General features: G+C 48.9%; 1 protein-coding gene across 1 annotated transcript; it reads right to left on the reverse strand.

Moving 5' to 3' along the window:
- Window positions 1–133: 133 nt before the first annotated feature.
- On the reverse strand, window positions 134–14,523 carry LOC101160321 (forkhead box protein K2). Its single transcript, XM_011477735.3, has 9 exons — window positions 13,557–14,523; window positions 5,549–5,743; window positions 4,779–4,932; window positions 3,832–3,978; window positions 3,557–3,750; window positions 3,178–3,380; window positions 2,858–3,100; window positions 2,561–2,755; window positions 134–1,523 (listed from the first exon to the last, which is right to left on the reverse strand). Exons 1-9 carry the CDS (start codon window positions 13,847–13,849, stop codon window positions 1,327–1,329), a joined length of 1,821 nt encoding a protein of 606 aa, XP_011476037.1. The 5' UTR covers window positions 13,850–14,523; the 3' UTR covers window positions 134–1,326.
- Window positions 14,524–15,769: the final 1,246 nt, after the last annotated feature.

The raw sequence follows: 15,769 nt of genomic DNA on the forward strand, positions 1-15,769 counted from the left end.
TTACATTCATTCATGAAAACTCATGACTAACAGAAGAATGATGCTGCTGGGTACAAAGCCCTTCCTGCGCTGCCCTCTTGTGGACAGTATGAGAAGTACAGTCGGTACTAAAAAGGCAGCAAAAACAACAACACGACTTTAAATTAATTTATTAAAAAAACAAAGCATTTCTCCACTGAAGCAGAACAAACATCAATAGTTTTTCTTAATATTGTTTGGAACGTGTACAATCAGAAGAACAGACTCGCCTGGTCGCCAGAACAGAGCAAAAATAATCAAGCAAATAAGTGAATGTGAGGGGGGGGGAGGGGGAGGGTTGGGGGGGAGGGCGGGGGGCTCTGCCAAAACACCACAACATCAACACAGCCTGGAGGGACCATGAGGAGGAGGAGGAGGAGGAGAAAAGAAGAGGAGCTGGAAATAAAAATAAAAAACACAAATCAAGTGCAGGTCTGGTGTGGACTTTTTTTTTTTTTCTCTGTTCAGCTTAAGTTTTTCTCCGTAATCGGACACATGCAACATCTGCAACTACACATGGAGATCTGCTTATATCTGTGCAGGTATTAAAATATGTAGGTATTAGGACGTCGTTTCATATGGATATGGGCGGTGGGGGGGCAGAGTTAACCAAGAATGATCACACAGTTTCACCCAATGGAAAGAGAAGTTCACATAAGAGGGTTTTTTCTACCGTAGTTACTGAAATGTCACCAACCTCAACATCTGCAACACTTCCTGTATTTAAATTATTACTTTACTAGATAAGTGAAAGTACATAAAAAAACTCCTATGCTCCACGTGTCCAACAGCAAAATACTGCATCATCTACCAACAGCTGTAAATAAGGAAGGTCAGTTTCGTGAGCTGCCAGGTTTTTTTCAGGGGGGCGGGGATTTAGGCTCCAACTTGATCCCTTTTGGGAAATTTGAAGCCTGTCGTTGAACCGCGATCACCCAGAGCCGTCCAAACGGGTCCGGGGGGGGGGTTGCTGGCTGCCGGGGTCTCCCACCTGCTGTGAGGTAGATGTGACATGAAGGTGGAGTCCAAGCTGAGCTGGGGGTCAGAGGTCAGCTCTCCGGCGTTGCCTGCGGCGATCGCCCCCCCCCCCCCTCCTCACACGCACCTTGCAGGTCATCTTTGGCCCGATTTTCCAACCCAGTTCAGGAATTGTGGGCGTGTTTGAGCGTTTGAAGTGGAGAACCCGAACTGAAATGAAGAGGATCGTCCCCGTTTGGCACCACAATGGTGAGAGAGGAGAAACTGAACAAATGAGGAGGAGGAGGAGGAAGGGGGGAGTGAGGCTCTCGTGGTCTGTGGTGAACCGGACTAGTTGGGCTGATTGTTGTTCGCAGGCGAGTCCGAGTTGGCGGGTGGGGCCGGCGCCGACTCGCCCTCCGCTTTTGCTCGCTTGGCGTCCGGCTGTTCGCTCGCCTGCTGGTCTCCGTTCTGGCGTTTGGTGGGGAGGGAGGCGGAGATGGAGGCGTGGGCCGCCAAAAGGTGAAGGGGGCTGGCTGCAGCTGGGGCTGCAAAAAAAATAGAAAGCTGTCACTCAATAGCTGCGGTTAGATGTGCAAAGTATCTTTGATGGGATTGAACTGTGTACGTGATCCCAGAAAAACTTTATCCAATTAGGACAAACGTTTACAGACGCATTTTTATTCTGATCAGGCGTTTATTCCGATTTCTGTCATCCAGGTAACCGCAGCTACTTTGATGTCATGTGACCAGGTAAAATATAAACTCCTTAGCGTCCATCATTTCAAATGTGGAGTTTCTAGGTCAAAGTTTCCCTAGCAACCAATGCTGTCAGTGGCCCCGCCCACATGATCCAAATTTGGCAGCTTCACATTGACACAGAGTGATTGATGTCAATCAAATAATGTGTATGTATATATATATATTTATGTGACACAGACGTCCTGGACTGAAGAACCAAATTCTTACTGGGCCTTTGTGGAAACTGACTCAAAAACTCACTTAGTACCCGGTGAAAATGATGACATCACAGCGGGGGGAACCATCAAAAAAATGAAAAACTTTTGTCTGCGCAATCTTCATGAAATCTCACACGCGTCCAGGTAAAGAGTAACAACCTCCACTGCTATTTTGTTGACCTATGACCTCGGGAAGAGGTTGTCATCTTGAATTTTCCACCCGAAAAAAAAACACCTTTGGATACAAATTTAACGCCTCTTAACTCGTCGAGCATCATCGGGAAAATTAATGGGGGGGGGGGGTACGTTTAAATTTTGTAGTTGGCATGGCGAGCTCACGTTTCCCTGTTGCTCGCACACTTTGACCCTGTATATCGTGAAAATGTATTGTATGAATAGTCGACTGGAGCTAACATGTGGCCGTGGTTAACAAAAAACCCAGTTGCCAAGGAAATCCAAAATTTTACTTTTTCCGATTCTTCTAAAAATGATGCAGACTTGTCCGTCACCACCGGGCAACCAAAAAATAAAATGGTTGCTATAGAGATAAAGCCAAGACAAATGCCGCCATTTTCAAAAATGTGTTATTTGTCCAGCCGCCAGGCCGCGGGTCCCCCCCCCCTCACCTGAGCTGGCAGGCGCCTGCAGGGCAGTGGTGATGCTGTGGGTGCCGTTCTGTGTGATGGTCTTGATGGGCAGCTGGTGTTGCCCCAGGGGGGCCTGCTGCACGATGGTAACAGTCTGCAGGGTTGGCGCCGAGCTCTGAATGATGCGATTGGTGGCGCCTATAGAGCCAACCGCAGGGACCGCCTCCACTTTGACTGAGGAGGAAGAGGAGCGGCTTTCAGGATGTGAACATTATGAAGCTGATCTCAATTAAATAAAAACGTCTCCTCCCCTAGGGGGCGTTTCTGGCGCCTAACCTTTGACCTCGCTGTGCTCGCCGTTCTCCTGCGGGTCGGTCCTGATGATGGCGGCTGGCTGGGCGATGATGGCGGGGCTGAGGGATCCCGCAGGGATCTGCTGCAGGACGTGGACCGTCTGGACGGCGGGCTGGGGGGTGCTGGAGCTGACCGGGGAAGCCATGGTGTAGGTCACAGGCTTGATGGTTTGAGGTAACTGGCGCTGGACCGCGATGAGTACGGGCTGGCTGTTCACAGGCGAGCCTGGAGGGAGGGGGCGGGGCAAACATCAGTGTCTGGTTGTGGAATGGTCTGTGGTTGAACCGGGGGCGGGGTCTAACCTGCTGTGTTCTGTGCAAAGCGTGCTTCCTGGATCACCGCCAGCTTGGGCTGGATGGTCGTGGTGGAGACCGGGGTGGGGGCAGCGGGCGTCTCCGTCTCTAGGGGGACCGGGGAGCCCTCTCGGGACAGACTGTCGGGGGTCTGGACGCCGCTGGAGTGAGCGGACAGCACCCCCGAGTGGTTGGGAGAAGCCGGTGCGCTCCTGGGGGGCAGAAGGAGAATTTATCACATGACGGCATTTTCCAGGTCAGAATAAGAACTTTCACTGAAAGTCCTTGAAGTCTTTCAGAAGCAGGAAGTTCAAACAGAACGGGTTTTTCAAAGTAAAGCTCGTGGAGAGTCGGACTTTTAGCTAGCGTGATGATGATGGGGTCAGACCTGGAGGAGAGCGGCCCGTGCGGCGTCCTGAAGCAGGGCACGCCCCGCGGCCTTCGTTTCCTAAAGGCCTGGTCGATGAGCTTCGCCTCAGACGACGGATCTATCCTCCAGAAGGAGCCCTTCCCCGGCTCCTCCTGCGACCGCGCCACTTTGATGAAGTACCGGTTCAAGGAGAGGTTGTGGCGGATCGAGTTCTGCAAACCACAGAAACGGCGGTGAGGGAGGCGGCAGAAGGAAAGGCGGCTCTGTGGGACCACCGGGGGTCAGAAACCCACCTGCCAGCCCTTGTCGGCGGTCCTGTAGTACGGGTAGTTCTTGGTGATGTGATTGTAGATTCCGTTTAGTGTGAGCTGTTTGTCTGGAGCCAAAGTTATGGCCTGAACGATCAGCTGTGCATAGGAGTAAGGAGGTTTGGAGTCGTCCTGCAAACGAAAATGAAACGAAACTAAGTTTGTTTTCACACAAACTTCACTTCTTTCAACTCAAAACATTTTGAAAAAACTGTTCCACCTTAATTGAAAAGTAGTGGTTTCAGGATAATTTGATCAAAAGTATATGTATAAGTGTAAAAATATTTTCAATATGCGGTTTCTGACCATAAATGAACTGAAAAAAAAACTTTAAAAAAAGTATTTATCTGTGTTTTCATTCACTTGTTAATGTGTTTGATCTGGTTTTATGATTTCTGATAAAACATGACAGTTATATATTTTACCCACATGTGCTAGTTATGTGGGCGTGGTCACAGTAACTAATTAAAAAATATCTCAATATTGCCCTCTAGTGGTAGGCATCCGCCATGTCTGTTCAGTTTAGTTTTAAACTAACGTTTCTGCATTTTTCCCCTTATTTACAAATAAATTTACAAAAAACGTATTAAAACTTTGCATTATTATTGTTATCAAGCGTTGTAAGGAATCTTAATCAAAATTCACGGTAGAAATAGTCTAAATGCAACAGTAATGTTTAAGGATTTAAAAACCATTGCTTTATGATTAACTGTCACCAATAAAGCTAAACAAACAATAAATAAATCAATTGTTTATCATATTTCATTCGCATATGTCATAAAAAATATTCCCTTAATTTATCTAAGATTGCTGTCATTAAAGTAGAAAGAAAAACGTGTTTTAGTCAGTTTGATCCAACTTGTTATCTCCCATGAAGAAAATGCAGAATGCTGCTTTTGCAGGGGAGGAGCTGTTGAGGAGGGGATTCTCACCTTGGGACTGTCGCCCCCCGACGCCTCCTTGTCGTTTTCGGGCTGGGAGTTGTCGTTAATCAGCTGCAGCTCTGCAGAGCTGACCATGCGGCCGCCCATCCTGTAGCCTGAGGAGCCGGCGCCCCGCGGGCTGGAGGGGCAGGAGTTAGCGGCGCTGCAGGAAGAACACCCGTCAGTGAGGCGGTCAACGCCGCGTCCTCGACTGTCCACGGCGGCCGGACAGCCTTTTGGAACCATCAGCATGGGATCTTATGGTCTGAGATGAAGCCGCCTCCCTCTTTTAGCGCCACTGCGAGCTAAGCCTAAGCTGATCACCGTGCACGAGCCCACCGAGGTCAGCGGGTGAGCTACGGTCTCAACAACGCGGAGAAAAAGTCCCAGAAAGCTGCCGTTACTTCCATCAGTGTTCACCATTTCTGCCTTTGAGTTTGTGGTTTTTATTTCTGATCTCAAGACGGTTGAACGATTCACCGTCAACCAAAGTTTACAGAAACTTTGTTTGGACTCGTGTGTTTAGTTCACGCCAGCGGTGGAGAAGCCTGTACGTTTCAGCCCCTCGATGTCTATGCTGTTGCCATGGCGACTGCAGCACGTTTTCCTCTCTGTCCCAACTTCACAAACGTTTAAAATCTGCGTAAACAAAAACATCTTCCACTTCCTGTCTGAGTGGTTGTCATGGCGACAGTCCATGCAGCAGACTGCAGATGTTTTTGTGAGGTTGTCATTTGTTTTTTGGATCAAAAACATGAACGCTGATGGCACTGGGTTACCTGATGGTGCCCGTGGGGGAGGGCAGGGGGCTCATTAGATGGGAGATGTTGTCTGGAATGTTGATGGTCAGGGGGGAGATCTGGGGCTGCACCGCCTTCACCGGCGACTCGGGCATCTCCCGCTTCACCTTCTTCCCGGTGGACAGCGCCGTGAAGGTGATTTTGATGTTGGTGCTGGGGAACCGGAACGTGCACCTGCAAGAGGATCGAACAGAACCCGTGAACAGAAACCCTTCAGGTCCAAACGGATCTGCCGTCTCCAAGTATTAGTTTGGGTGACAGTTTACAGTTTCAAAGTGACTCCTTTTTCACTCTTAACACTATTTTGTAATTTAACTGAAACAAAAGTTTGTTGACATCAATTTTATTTCAATCATGAAAAAAAAAACGAATACAATTCATGAGAAAGCAAACAGCAAAAAAATAAACAGTAAAAATTTTCTGTCAGACTCAAATATTTCAAATAACAATAACAGAACTGCAGCAGAGTAAACACAAAAATGGAAATGTGCACGGATGAGACAGAAATGTGCACGGATGAGACAGAAACGTGCACAGATGAGACAGAAACGTGCACAGATGAGACAGAAACGTGCACAGATGAGACAGAAACGTGCACGGATGAGGAAAAACGTGCATGGATGAGGAAAAGGAAAATCGTGCACGGATGAGACAGAAACGTGCACGGATGAGACAGAAACGTGCACGGATGAGGAAAAGGAAAATCGTGCACGGATGAGACAGAAACGTGCACGGATGAGGAAAAGGAAAATCGTGCACGGATGAGACAGAAACGTGCACGGATGAGGAAAAACGTGCACGGGTGAGACAGAAACGTGCACGGATGAGGAAAAACGTGCACGGGTGAGACAGAAACGTGCACGGGTGAGGTAAAACGTGCACGGGTGAGACAGAAACGTGCACGGGTGAGGTAAAACGTGCACGGGTGAGACAGAAACGTGCACGGATGAGGTAAAACGTGCACGGGTGAGACAGAAACGTGCACGGGTGAGGTAAAACGTGCACGGGTGAGACAGAAACGTGCACGGATGAGGAAAAACGTGCACGGGTGAGACAGAAACGTGCACGGGTGAGGTAAAACGTGCACGGGTGAGACAGAAACGTGCACGGATGAGGTAAAACGTGCACGGGTGAGACAGAAACAGACTGACATTCGGCTGCAGAGCTTTCTTTGTAAACAGCATAAACGACCCGTATCTTCTGTCATCTATCCCCAGGTTTGAGCTCATGCAGACTCCCGTGCACACTCCCGTGCACACTCCAACAAAGACAGGTTAATGGTGTCACTTCAGAGCTTCTCTACATCTGCAGCTGCAGCTCCAAAGCCAGTTAGCTAAAAGCATCTCGGCCGTATTTTGAGGCTGAGCAACAAACACGGTTCTACCTCCCTGCTGTTAAACCTTTAGTGAAGGGAATCCCAAACACTTTGATAAGACCACGGTGGAGGAAGTGTCATGGTGAGGGGCTGCAGTGACTAATCTGACCACACCGCTCTTCTCTTCTGTATACTCTTTTTTATTAAAGGTAAATGCACTCAAAAACATGCAACATATAAAAATGTATTTAAAATATTCCAAATTTTTTCATGAATCGAGACGACAGGATCTGGAAAAGTGCAGCCAAACAAGTGTTGATGTGTCCCAAAACATCAACCTCATGAACAAATCCTCTGTGACCAGACCCATGAGGTTCTGAAAGGCAAAACCGAAGCCTCAACAGTTTCTGACTGAAAGTCTGTTTTCTGAACTCCCAACAGACCAGACGATGCTGCAGACCTGAGTAACGTCTGGCGTTCCACACCAGGCACAGAGAGGAGGACCTCTAACACCTACAGCAGAGAAGGAGACCGGACACCTGCTGGACGCTGAGCCACCGGTGCAGACTCTTGGTTCTTAGCAGCCACACCGGTCCGCTTCATGAAACCCACCAAGCTGAACGAACCACTCAGGAGCAAACAAACCTCAGAAATAAGAATCCATCCTCTGGTTCATTTGCATGAACTTCTGTCAAACAACTCTGAGGTTTTTCCACAGTTTTGACAAATAAAACCGAGTCTGTGAAACAAAAACACGAGTTTATGGCAGCAGATCAACGTTAAAAGGAAACAAACAAATAATTCTTCATGAAACTGGATTCTAACCAACCAAAATCTACACATCAATGGAAAAAAGTCCTATATTTAGTCTGTGGGTCATTCCGCTGAAACGTTTTTCCTGCTTCGTCTTTGTTCTCCTCTGAGCTGCTCAACAGGAGAACAGGAGGAGACCAGCAGCAAATGAAAACAGTTTGAGTTCAAATAAATGAGTCGGAAAGAACTCAGAACCCAAATGAGACGTTTTTGGTTCCACTTTAACCGTATTTAAATCAGCACCACAGCATGAACATTCCTTCAAAACTCGAGAGCCAGAGTACTCTGCTCCTTTGTCAATGATTCCTCTGATCGTCTGGTTCTGATGTCCGCCTCATTGCCCCCCTCCTCCTCCCGGTATAGCCGGTACTGTTGAAGGTACATCTATATACCTCCAAGAGATACGGTTCTGGCCTTTAAGCTAACGGGAATAAAAATGCATGCCCGGAGACCTTCAGAGAGACCATTCTCAGCCGTACCAGGGTCCATCTGGCCCCAATCTCTGGTCCAAGCCCGGCTTCTGGTCCTACTAATGGAGGATTGTCGCCGGGTCAGTGGTTCTGTAAAGAACCGAAAACACCGGGCATTTGACGCACATTAAGCTCATGGTGTTCACACTGGACAAGCAGGGAGGGGCTTCTTCTTCTCTTTCTGCTGTTTGATAGTGGATCTCTGCCACCTGAAGTTGGAAGAGACTTGGTGCGAATTGTCAAAGCAGTGCAAATCTCACAATTGGGGCACGAAACGGTGCGGTTCATTGCTAGCACCCTTGCAACGGCAGACATGGAATACCGGAGAGCTGCCTTGGTCGCCGTGTCTGAACCAAATCCATATGTCACTACCAAACCCAAGTCCCTGATTGGTCAAAACGTGACCTGGTTAAACTTTCATCGAGCGCTCAATGGCCACCCGTTTTTCCATAAAAAAAGGTGCGTGGCTACACGTGCACGCACGTTTATGCATGCCTACACACTTTCATTGGAAGTGCTTGAACGGCTGTTGTAGAGGGTGGTGTGAACGTAGCATAAGAGCTGTTTGTCAGGGAGGTCTGTAGATGAACCTCCAACCCTTATGAGGAACTCCTCAGCCTGTAGACGGGCCACATGGATGCACACAAGAACATTACCTTTAGAAAGAGAAAAACAAGTTTAATCCAGCGAAACGTTTGAGATAAAAGTCAGGAAACAGATGAGCGTGGACTTGAGACGGACAGTTTAGTGCAGGAGTCACAGGTTTTTGGTGATCCTGCCCCCAGAAATCTCTTCAAATCCCTGTTTTTTTCCTCTTGGAAGAACAATGAGACCAAAAACTCTTAAAGCACAGAGTTGCTACGCTGCAGGAACAGCAACAAACAAAGATCAACAGCTTTCACTCGCTTTCCCACCCCCACCCGCCCCGCAGAGGGGCAGAAAGATAGGAAGAGGGTGGTAGTGGTGGAGGGGGGGGGGCAGCTTTCTGTTGACATCACCGCAAAGGAATCCCTGGAATACAGCAGACGCGCTCCCCCGAGCAGCAGCTCCGTATTACCCAGCGCCTCCTTTCGGGTCGTTCCTGCGCGAGGATTACTGTCCCGGCATCCAACGCAGACTCATGAAAAGCTGCTTACAGCTCCCATCAATGCCACAATCTGACACCACGGTTGTCGGTTTGATGGCCGGCACGTCTTCCGTGCACCCCCGTGGCGCGGGGAGCCACGCAGATACTTCTGCAGGAAACCAGCCGGGACAACAAATCAAGTCAAAACAAGTCGACTTTGTGAGGACTCAGACGTGGGTTCGTGGTATTGCTCAACAGCTGAGAGCGGTGTGCAAAGCGGGAGCTGAGCTCCAGCAACCAGATTTGTAATCCAGATCAACAAATCAGAGCCAAACAGTTTTTTTGTTGTTTTTTTAAACCGTCTCCACTGAAACATAAAAGTGAACCCGGGTCCAACTTCAGCCAAAGCGGCATCCATTCACAGCAAACGGTCACAGTTTGACATCAAAGGAGTTTAGTGAACATTCAGGGCTACAAAAAGACCACCCAGGTTTGGACTCAAAGCCAACAAGTCTGATGGCTCCATAGCAACTGAAATCGTTCCATCTTAGAGGATCAGAAATCATTTTTTACGTCTACATCGATACATGTCCCAGTTTTCTTCAACAGTATTTCAGATTCTATACAGACGACTGTGTCCTTCAAGTGCTGATGGTATTTAGAGGCGGGCCTTCATCCTTTCAAGTTTTCTTCTGATTGGATGAACTATGCCTGAGTCACAAAGGTTTGGGTTTTTTGTTTTTTTATGGTAAAAACCTTCATTTTTGTGGTCAACATCCAGAACAAACCAGTTGAGGTTCAGGATCCAGGAGGTTCTCACGTCTCTGCCCGTGCATTTAGTTCAAAAAGATGTCCGCATTTTATTGAATCAAGTCAGAAAACAATTAATAATAAAGTTTAAACATATAGAACATGGAGAATAAACCTCAACCAGCAGTCCTTTCAAAATAAAAGACATTCAGGTTTTAGTATGGATGACTGCTGTGAATGAACGCAGCTTTCAGGGCTTAACTCCACATTTAGACAAAGGTTTTATGCACTTCAGCTTTCATTCAAATGTCTTCTGTTGTTTATTTTTATCATTTAATCAGGAAACTAAATTTAAAGAATCCACTTGCTGATAAATGTTGTGTCACACACAGGACAAATGTAAATCTGAATTTCTTTTCATTAGTTAAGAGAAGAATCAAACACAACAGTGCCTAAAAATAGATCCTTTATTGTACCTGCATTTATAGATATGAGGCCTTTTATATTGTCTGAAACAGAAACATCTGATAAAATTCATAAACGTTCTAAAGAACAAACACAAACAGTTCTTTAAATCGTGTCTGTTGAGGAAGCATGATAACGTGGAGGATCGTGAGCAGCGGTTGGTTCATAAACAGGTTTTCACATGATGTGAATCTTCTGACCCATGTAGTTCAACCCAACAACCACAAAGACTGAAACCGTCAACGCGGCGGTACTCAGGTGTTGGCAATTCATCGAATTCACCTGAGCTGTGTTTGACCACATTTACAGTAGTGTTTTAGGGATTAAGCCCCAAATCAAAACAACTGAAGCTTCCTCTTCTGGATTTACCAAAATAAAACCCACTGTGACCCAGACCAAATACTGTATTCTATCATCTCGACAAAGTGAGGTATATAGTGCACATCGAAGGCGCATTTTCTTAGAGAAACACCAGGAACTGAGAAAATGTCACCATGATTTGGCATGGAACGTTGTGGAGCTGCAAAGGACCAGGTAACAGAAACCGAAACGGACCCGGGACCGACACGGACCTGTCACAGACGCGAACCTGTGACTGACATTGACCCGGGACCAACACGAACCATGGATCTATCACCGACATTGACCCGTCACCGACGCGAAACAGTCACCAACTCAGACCAGTCACCGACGCGGACCAGTCACCGACGCGGACCAGTCACCGACACGGACCAGTCACCAACACGGACCAGTCACCAATACGGACCTGCCACCAACACGAACCTGCCACCAACACGAACCGACCACCAACACGAACCTGTCACCAACACGGACCAGTCACCAACGCGGACCAGTCACCGACGCGGACCAGTCACCGACGCGGACCAGTCACCAACACGGACCAGTCACCAACACGGACCAGTCACCAACACGGACCAGTCACCAATAATGCCCTGCCACCAACACGAACCTGCCACCAACACGAACCAGTCACCAACGCGGACCAGTCACCAACGCGGACCAGTCACCAACGCGGACCAGTCACCAACGCGGACCCGTCACCAACGCGGACCAGTCACCAACGCGGACCAGTCACCAACGCGGACCAGTCACCAACGCGGACCCGTCACCAACGCGGACCAGACACCAACGCGGACCAGTCACCAACGCCGACCAGTCACCAACACGGACCAGTCACCAATACGGACCAGTCACCAATACGGACAAGTCACCAATACGGACCAGTCACCAATACGGACCTGCCACCAACACGGACCTGCCACCAACACGGACCTGCCACCCACACGAACCTGTCATTAACAAGAACCAGTCACCAGCACGGACCTGTTACCAACACGGACCAGTCACCAGCATCGACCAGTCACCAATACGGACCAGTAACCAACGCGGACCAGTCACCAACACGGACCAGTCACCAATAGGGACCAGTCACCAACATGGACCAGTCACCAGCATCGACCAGTCACCAACGCGGACCAGTCACCAATACGGACCTGTCACCAATACGGACCTGTCACCAATACGGACCTGTCACCAATACGGACCTGTCACCAATACGGACCTGTCACCAATAGGGACCAGTCACCAACACGGACCAGTCACCAATAGGGACCAGTCACCAACATGGACCAGTCACCAGCATCGACCAGTCACCAACGCGGACCAGTCACCAATACGGACCTGTCACCAATACGGACCTGTCACCAATACGGACCTGTCACCAATACGGACCTGCCACCAACACGGACCTGCCACCAACACGAACCTGTCATTAACAAGAACCAGTCACCAGCACGGACCTGTTACCAACACGGACCAGTCACCAGCATCGACCAGTCACCAATACGGACCAGTAACCAACGCGGACCAGTCACCAACACGGACCAGTCACCAATAGGGACCAGTCACCAACATGGACCAGTCACCAATACGGACCAGTAACCAACGCGGACCAGTCACCAACACGGACCAGTCACCAATAGGGACCAGTCACCAACATGGACCAGTCACCAGCATCGACCAGTCACCAACGCGGACCAGTCACCAATACGGACCTGTCACCAATACGGACCTGTCACCAATACGGACCTGTCACCAATACGGACCTGCCACCAACACGGACCTGCCACCAACACGAACCTGTCATTAACAAGAACCAGTCACCAGCACGGACCTGTTACCAACACGGACCAGTCACCAGCATCGACCAGTCACCAATACGGACCAGTAACCAACGCGGACCAGTCACCAACACGGACCAGTCACCAATAGGGACCAGTCACCAACATGGACCAGTCACCAGCATCGACCAGTCACCAACGCGGACCAGTCACCAATACGGACCTGTCACCAATACGGACCTGTCACCAATACGGACCTGTCACCAATACGGACCTGTCACCAATACGGACCTGTCACCAATACGGACCAGTCACCAATAGGGACCAGTCACCAACATGGACCAGTCACCAGCATCGACCAGTCACCAACGCGAACCAGTCACCAATACGGACCTGTCACCAATACGGACCTGTCACCAATACGGACCTGTCACCAATACGGACCTGTCACCAATACGGACCAGTCACCAATAGGGACCAGTCACTAACATGGACCAGTCACGTGCTAATAGAGAGAGACACAGATATCCACATGCAGGTTGTGGCTCCATTTCATCAGACTCCTGAACATCATGGAGGAAATCCCAAAAGGCTTTTGAAGCCAAAGAAACGTCAGAGGCTGTCCGATAATAGGCGCAGGCTCGGGGTTAGTGGAGTAGAGGTCACGGGCTGCGCAGGGCGGGGACGGGCTGGTTTGTTTACGTTCAGGGGTCGAGAGGATCTCATTCACAAAAACAGGGCGCCTGTTTACACGGGAGAGTGTGCGTGCCTCTGCCGAGGGGCTCGCGGCCGGAATGTGGATTCCTGCGGGAATGACGGCAGGAATGTCAACAAAGAAAGCGGCTCTGGAAACAGGATGCGGACTTCTTGCTAACATGCTAAACACGTGGTGCGCGACTAGATGAAACGAACGCGGTTGTGCGGGAACTTCAGCGGCGCGTGAGTCCACGCTGAGGGGGGGACTTACATCCTTGGGAGCTGCAGAGGAGGGGCGCCCCGTCTCAGGAACACGCCGTCCACAAACACACCGTTTTTACCGAGACACCGCAGGTAGAAGTCGCCGCTGGCCGAGCCGTCATCGCTGGTGGTGAAGATCTCCAGATGCCTCCTCGAGATGAAGCTGGAGTGGCCCATGCTCACGTCCACGGAGCCCTGGGAGGAGTTCCGGCCGATGGTCACCGAGCGCTTCTTCATCATGTATTCGAATTCACGGCCCTCCAGCCGGGCAACCGGCCCGGTCGATCCGCTCACCACAGCCATGATCGGGGGTCGAGAGCGGGAAATGTGGGGGCTTAAAAAAAACACCAGAGCACGGCCTGCGTCGCTTCAGAGGCGGGGAACGGGATGAATCTAGCAGAGGGGCATAAAATCAAACAGAAATGCCGAGGGGAACATGGGAGGCCAGGGACAGCGGCTCCGACCCACCGCCGAGAGAAAGGCTGCGGAGCGGATCCAACCAGACACGGCGGGGGGCGGGGCCTCTGCGAGTGATAGCCGCCTGCGCCAATCACCGCCCACAAACACGATGCGGCTCCGCGGAGCTGACCAATCACGAGTGAGAATTAATCCGAGGACACAGTCAAGGTCGGTTGGAGCGTAGCGCTACGCGCATATGCTGCCAGGAGAGGAAGAAGATCCGGCTGCCGCGGAAAGGAGCGGATCGTCCGCGTTGCACGTGCATCAACGGCCGTGATCGGTCAAGCGACAGTCCGTGACAGAGTGTGGGCTTTGATCTGGAGTCCCAACTGAGAAACAGCGGCGTTTCTTGGCTCTAGTGCCTCTCAGTGTGAAGACCGCAGAACCTCGCAGCACCGCTGCATGATTGTATCCCTCCTCCACTACAAAATCCAGTCCTTGTTTTGTGACAAACTCTCATTGCAGCATCCCGTTACGGTGTAATTAGAATGTTATAAATGATCTAAATGATAAAAATGATTTTAAAAGCAGTTGTTTTGATATTTATGGTTTCCTCCCGGTTTAACTGATTGTTTTGAGGGCGGCCGCTCGGCCTCGCCTGAACGTGACCGTGATGTCTGTGTTTGTAAACAGACCTGCTGTCCTTGCTAAAGCGCCGCGTGGCCAACAGCTTCCCCCAACAGTCACTTCACGTCGTTCTGACATGTGCAACAGTTTGACCGAATACTTCCTCATTATGGTTGTACAATAATTGTTGGTGCAACACCTGAGAACATGCATGTTTGCTGATGACACCCCTGTTTCCTGCAATGACTACTGTTAAAAATGACACCTTCAAAGGATTTCCAACATTTTAGTAGTGCAATCCTTGTGGAGGGAATTGGACACTAAAAAAATCAATTCCAAAATATAGTTTACCCAAAAAGAAGAGAAAAATAAAACTACAATTTTACACAAAGTGTCCAGGAAGCCCCATGAGGCTCTTTCCTCCCTCCGCAGTGTAATTTGTATATTAAGGGATACTAAATTAGCATTGGCTTAATTTAGATCACTTAAATGTATAAATGTATGGCTGAGGTGCACCAAGAAGATAAACTCAAGGTTCTTCTATCCCTGCTGACATCATAAGGCCTTTTTTGCTCTATGTTTCCTCCAGAGTCCAGAGATTTCAAACACTAAGCAAAAGTATGGTAAAAAGTCAAAACGATTCTGATTACTCAGCTTATTTTATGAGTTTATCTTGTGCTGCACAACATTGGTTTGTAGCAATTCAAATAGGAGTTGCTAAAATATTTTTGTTTATTCTTTTCCTGCTGGATCATAAACCAGTGATGTCATATCTTCAGGTTAACAGCAGTAGTGAGTAGGAAAAGGATCGGCTCACCTAGGCCCGGGTTTAACAGGAAACTATGTCATTCTTGTCTAACATTTCGTAATAGTTTATTGGCTGCACTGGGGTGATCCTGCTTGGTACAGGATGTTGTTGTTGTTTTTAAAGGAAGTTAGTGAAAGTAATTTTTTTATTTTGAGAAATTGCCCATATCTCTATATATTTTGTTTATATTCAAAGCCCCAAAAGAAGTAAAAATAACATGAATTTTAAAAGCAATAATGTACAAGTTAACCTGCACTTGATTGAATTTCTTCACTTTGACATTCAGAGCAGTGAGCAGAAATCACATCGCGTCAGCACCATGGTCAGCTCCCGGCGCCCCCCCACCGAGATGCTTTGTTTTCATTTAACAGTCGGATTTCCCTGATCCG

This window comes from Oryzias latipes, chromosome 8 (assembly GCF_002234675.1).
Source record: "Oryzias latipes chromosome 8, ASM223467v1".
In the NCBI taxonomy this organism is placed as follows: domain Eukaryota; kingdom Metazoa; phylum Chordata; class Actinopteri; order Beloniformes; family Adrianichthyidae; genus Oryzias; species Oryzias latipes.

Coding starts and splice junctions, on each gene's coding strand:
- LOC101160321 (XM_011477735.3), bottom strand. CDS start 13,849: ATGGCTGTGGTGAGCGGATCGACCGGGCCGGTTGCCCGGCTGGAGGGC. Junction 3,381..3,556: donor CACGGGCCGCTCTCCTCCAG/GTCTGACCCCAT, acceptor TCTGCCCCCCAG/GAGCGCACCGGCTTCTCCCA. Junction 2,756..2,857: donor CGAGCACAGCGAGGTCAAAG/GTTAGGCGCCAG, acceptor CTTCCTCCTCAG/TCAAAGTGGAGGCGGTCCCT.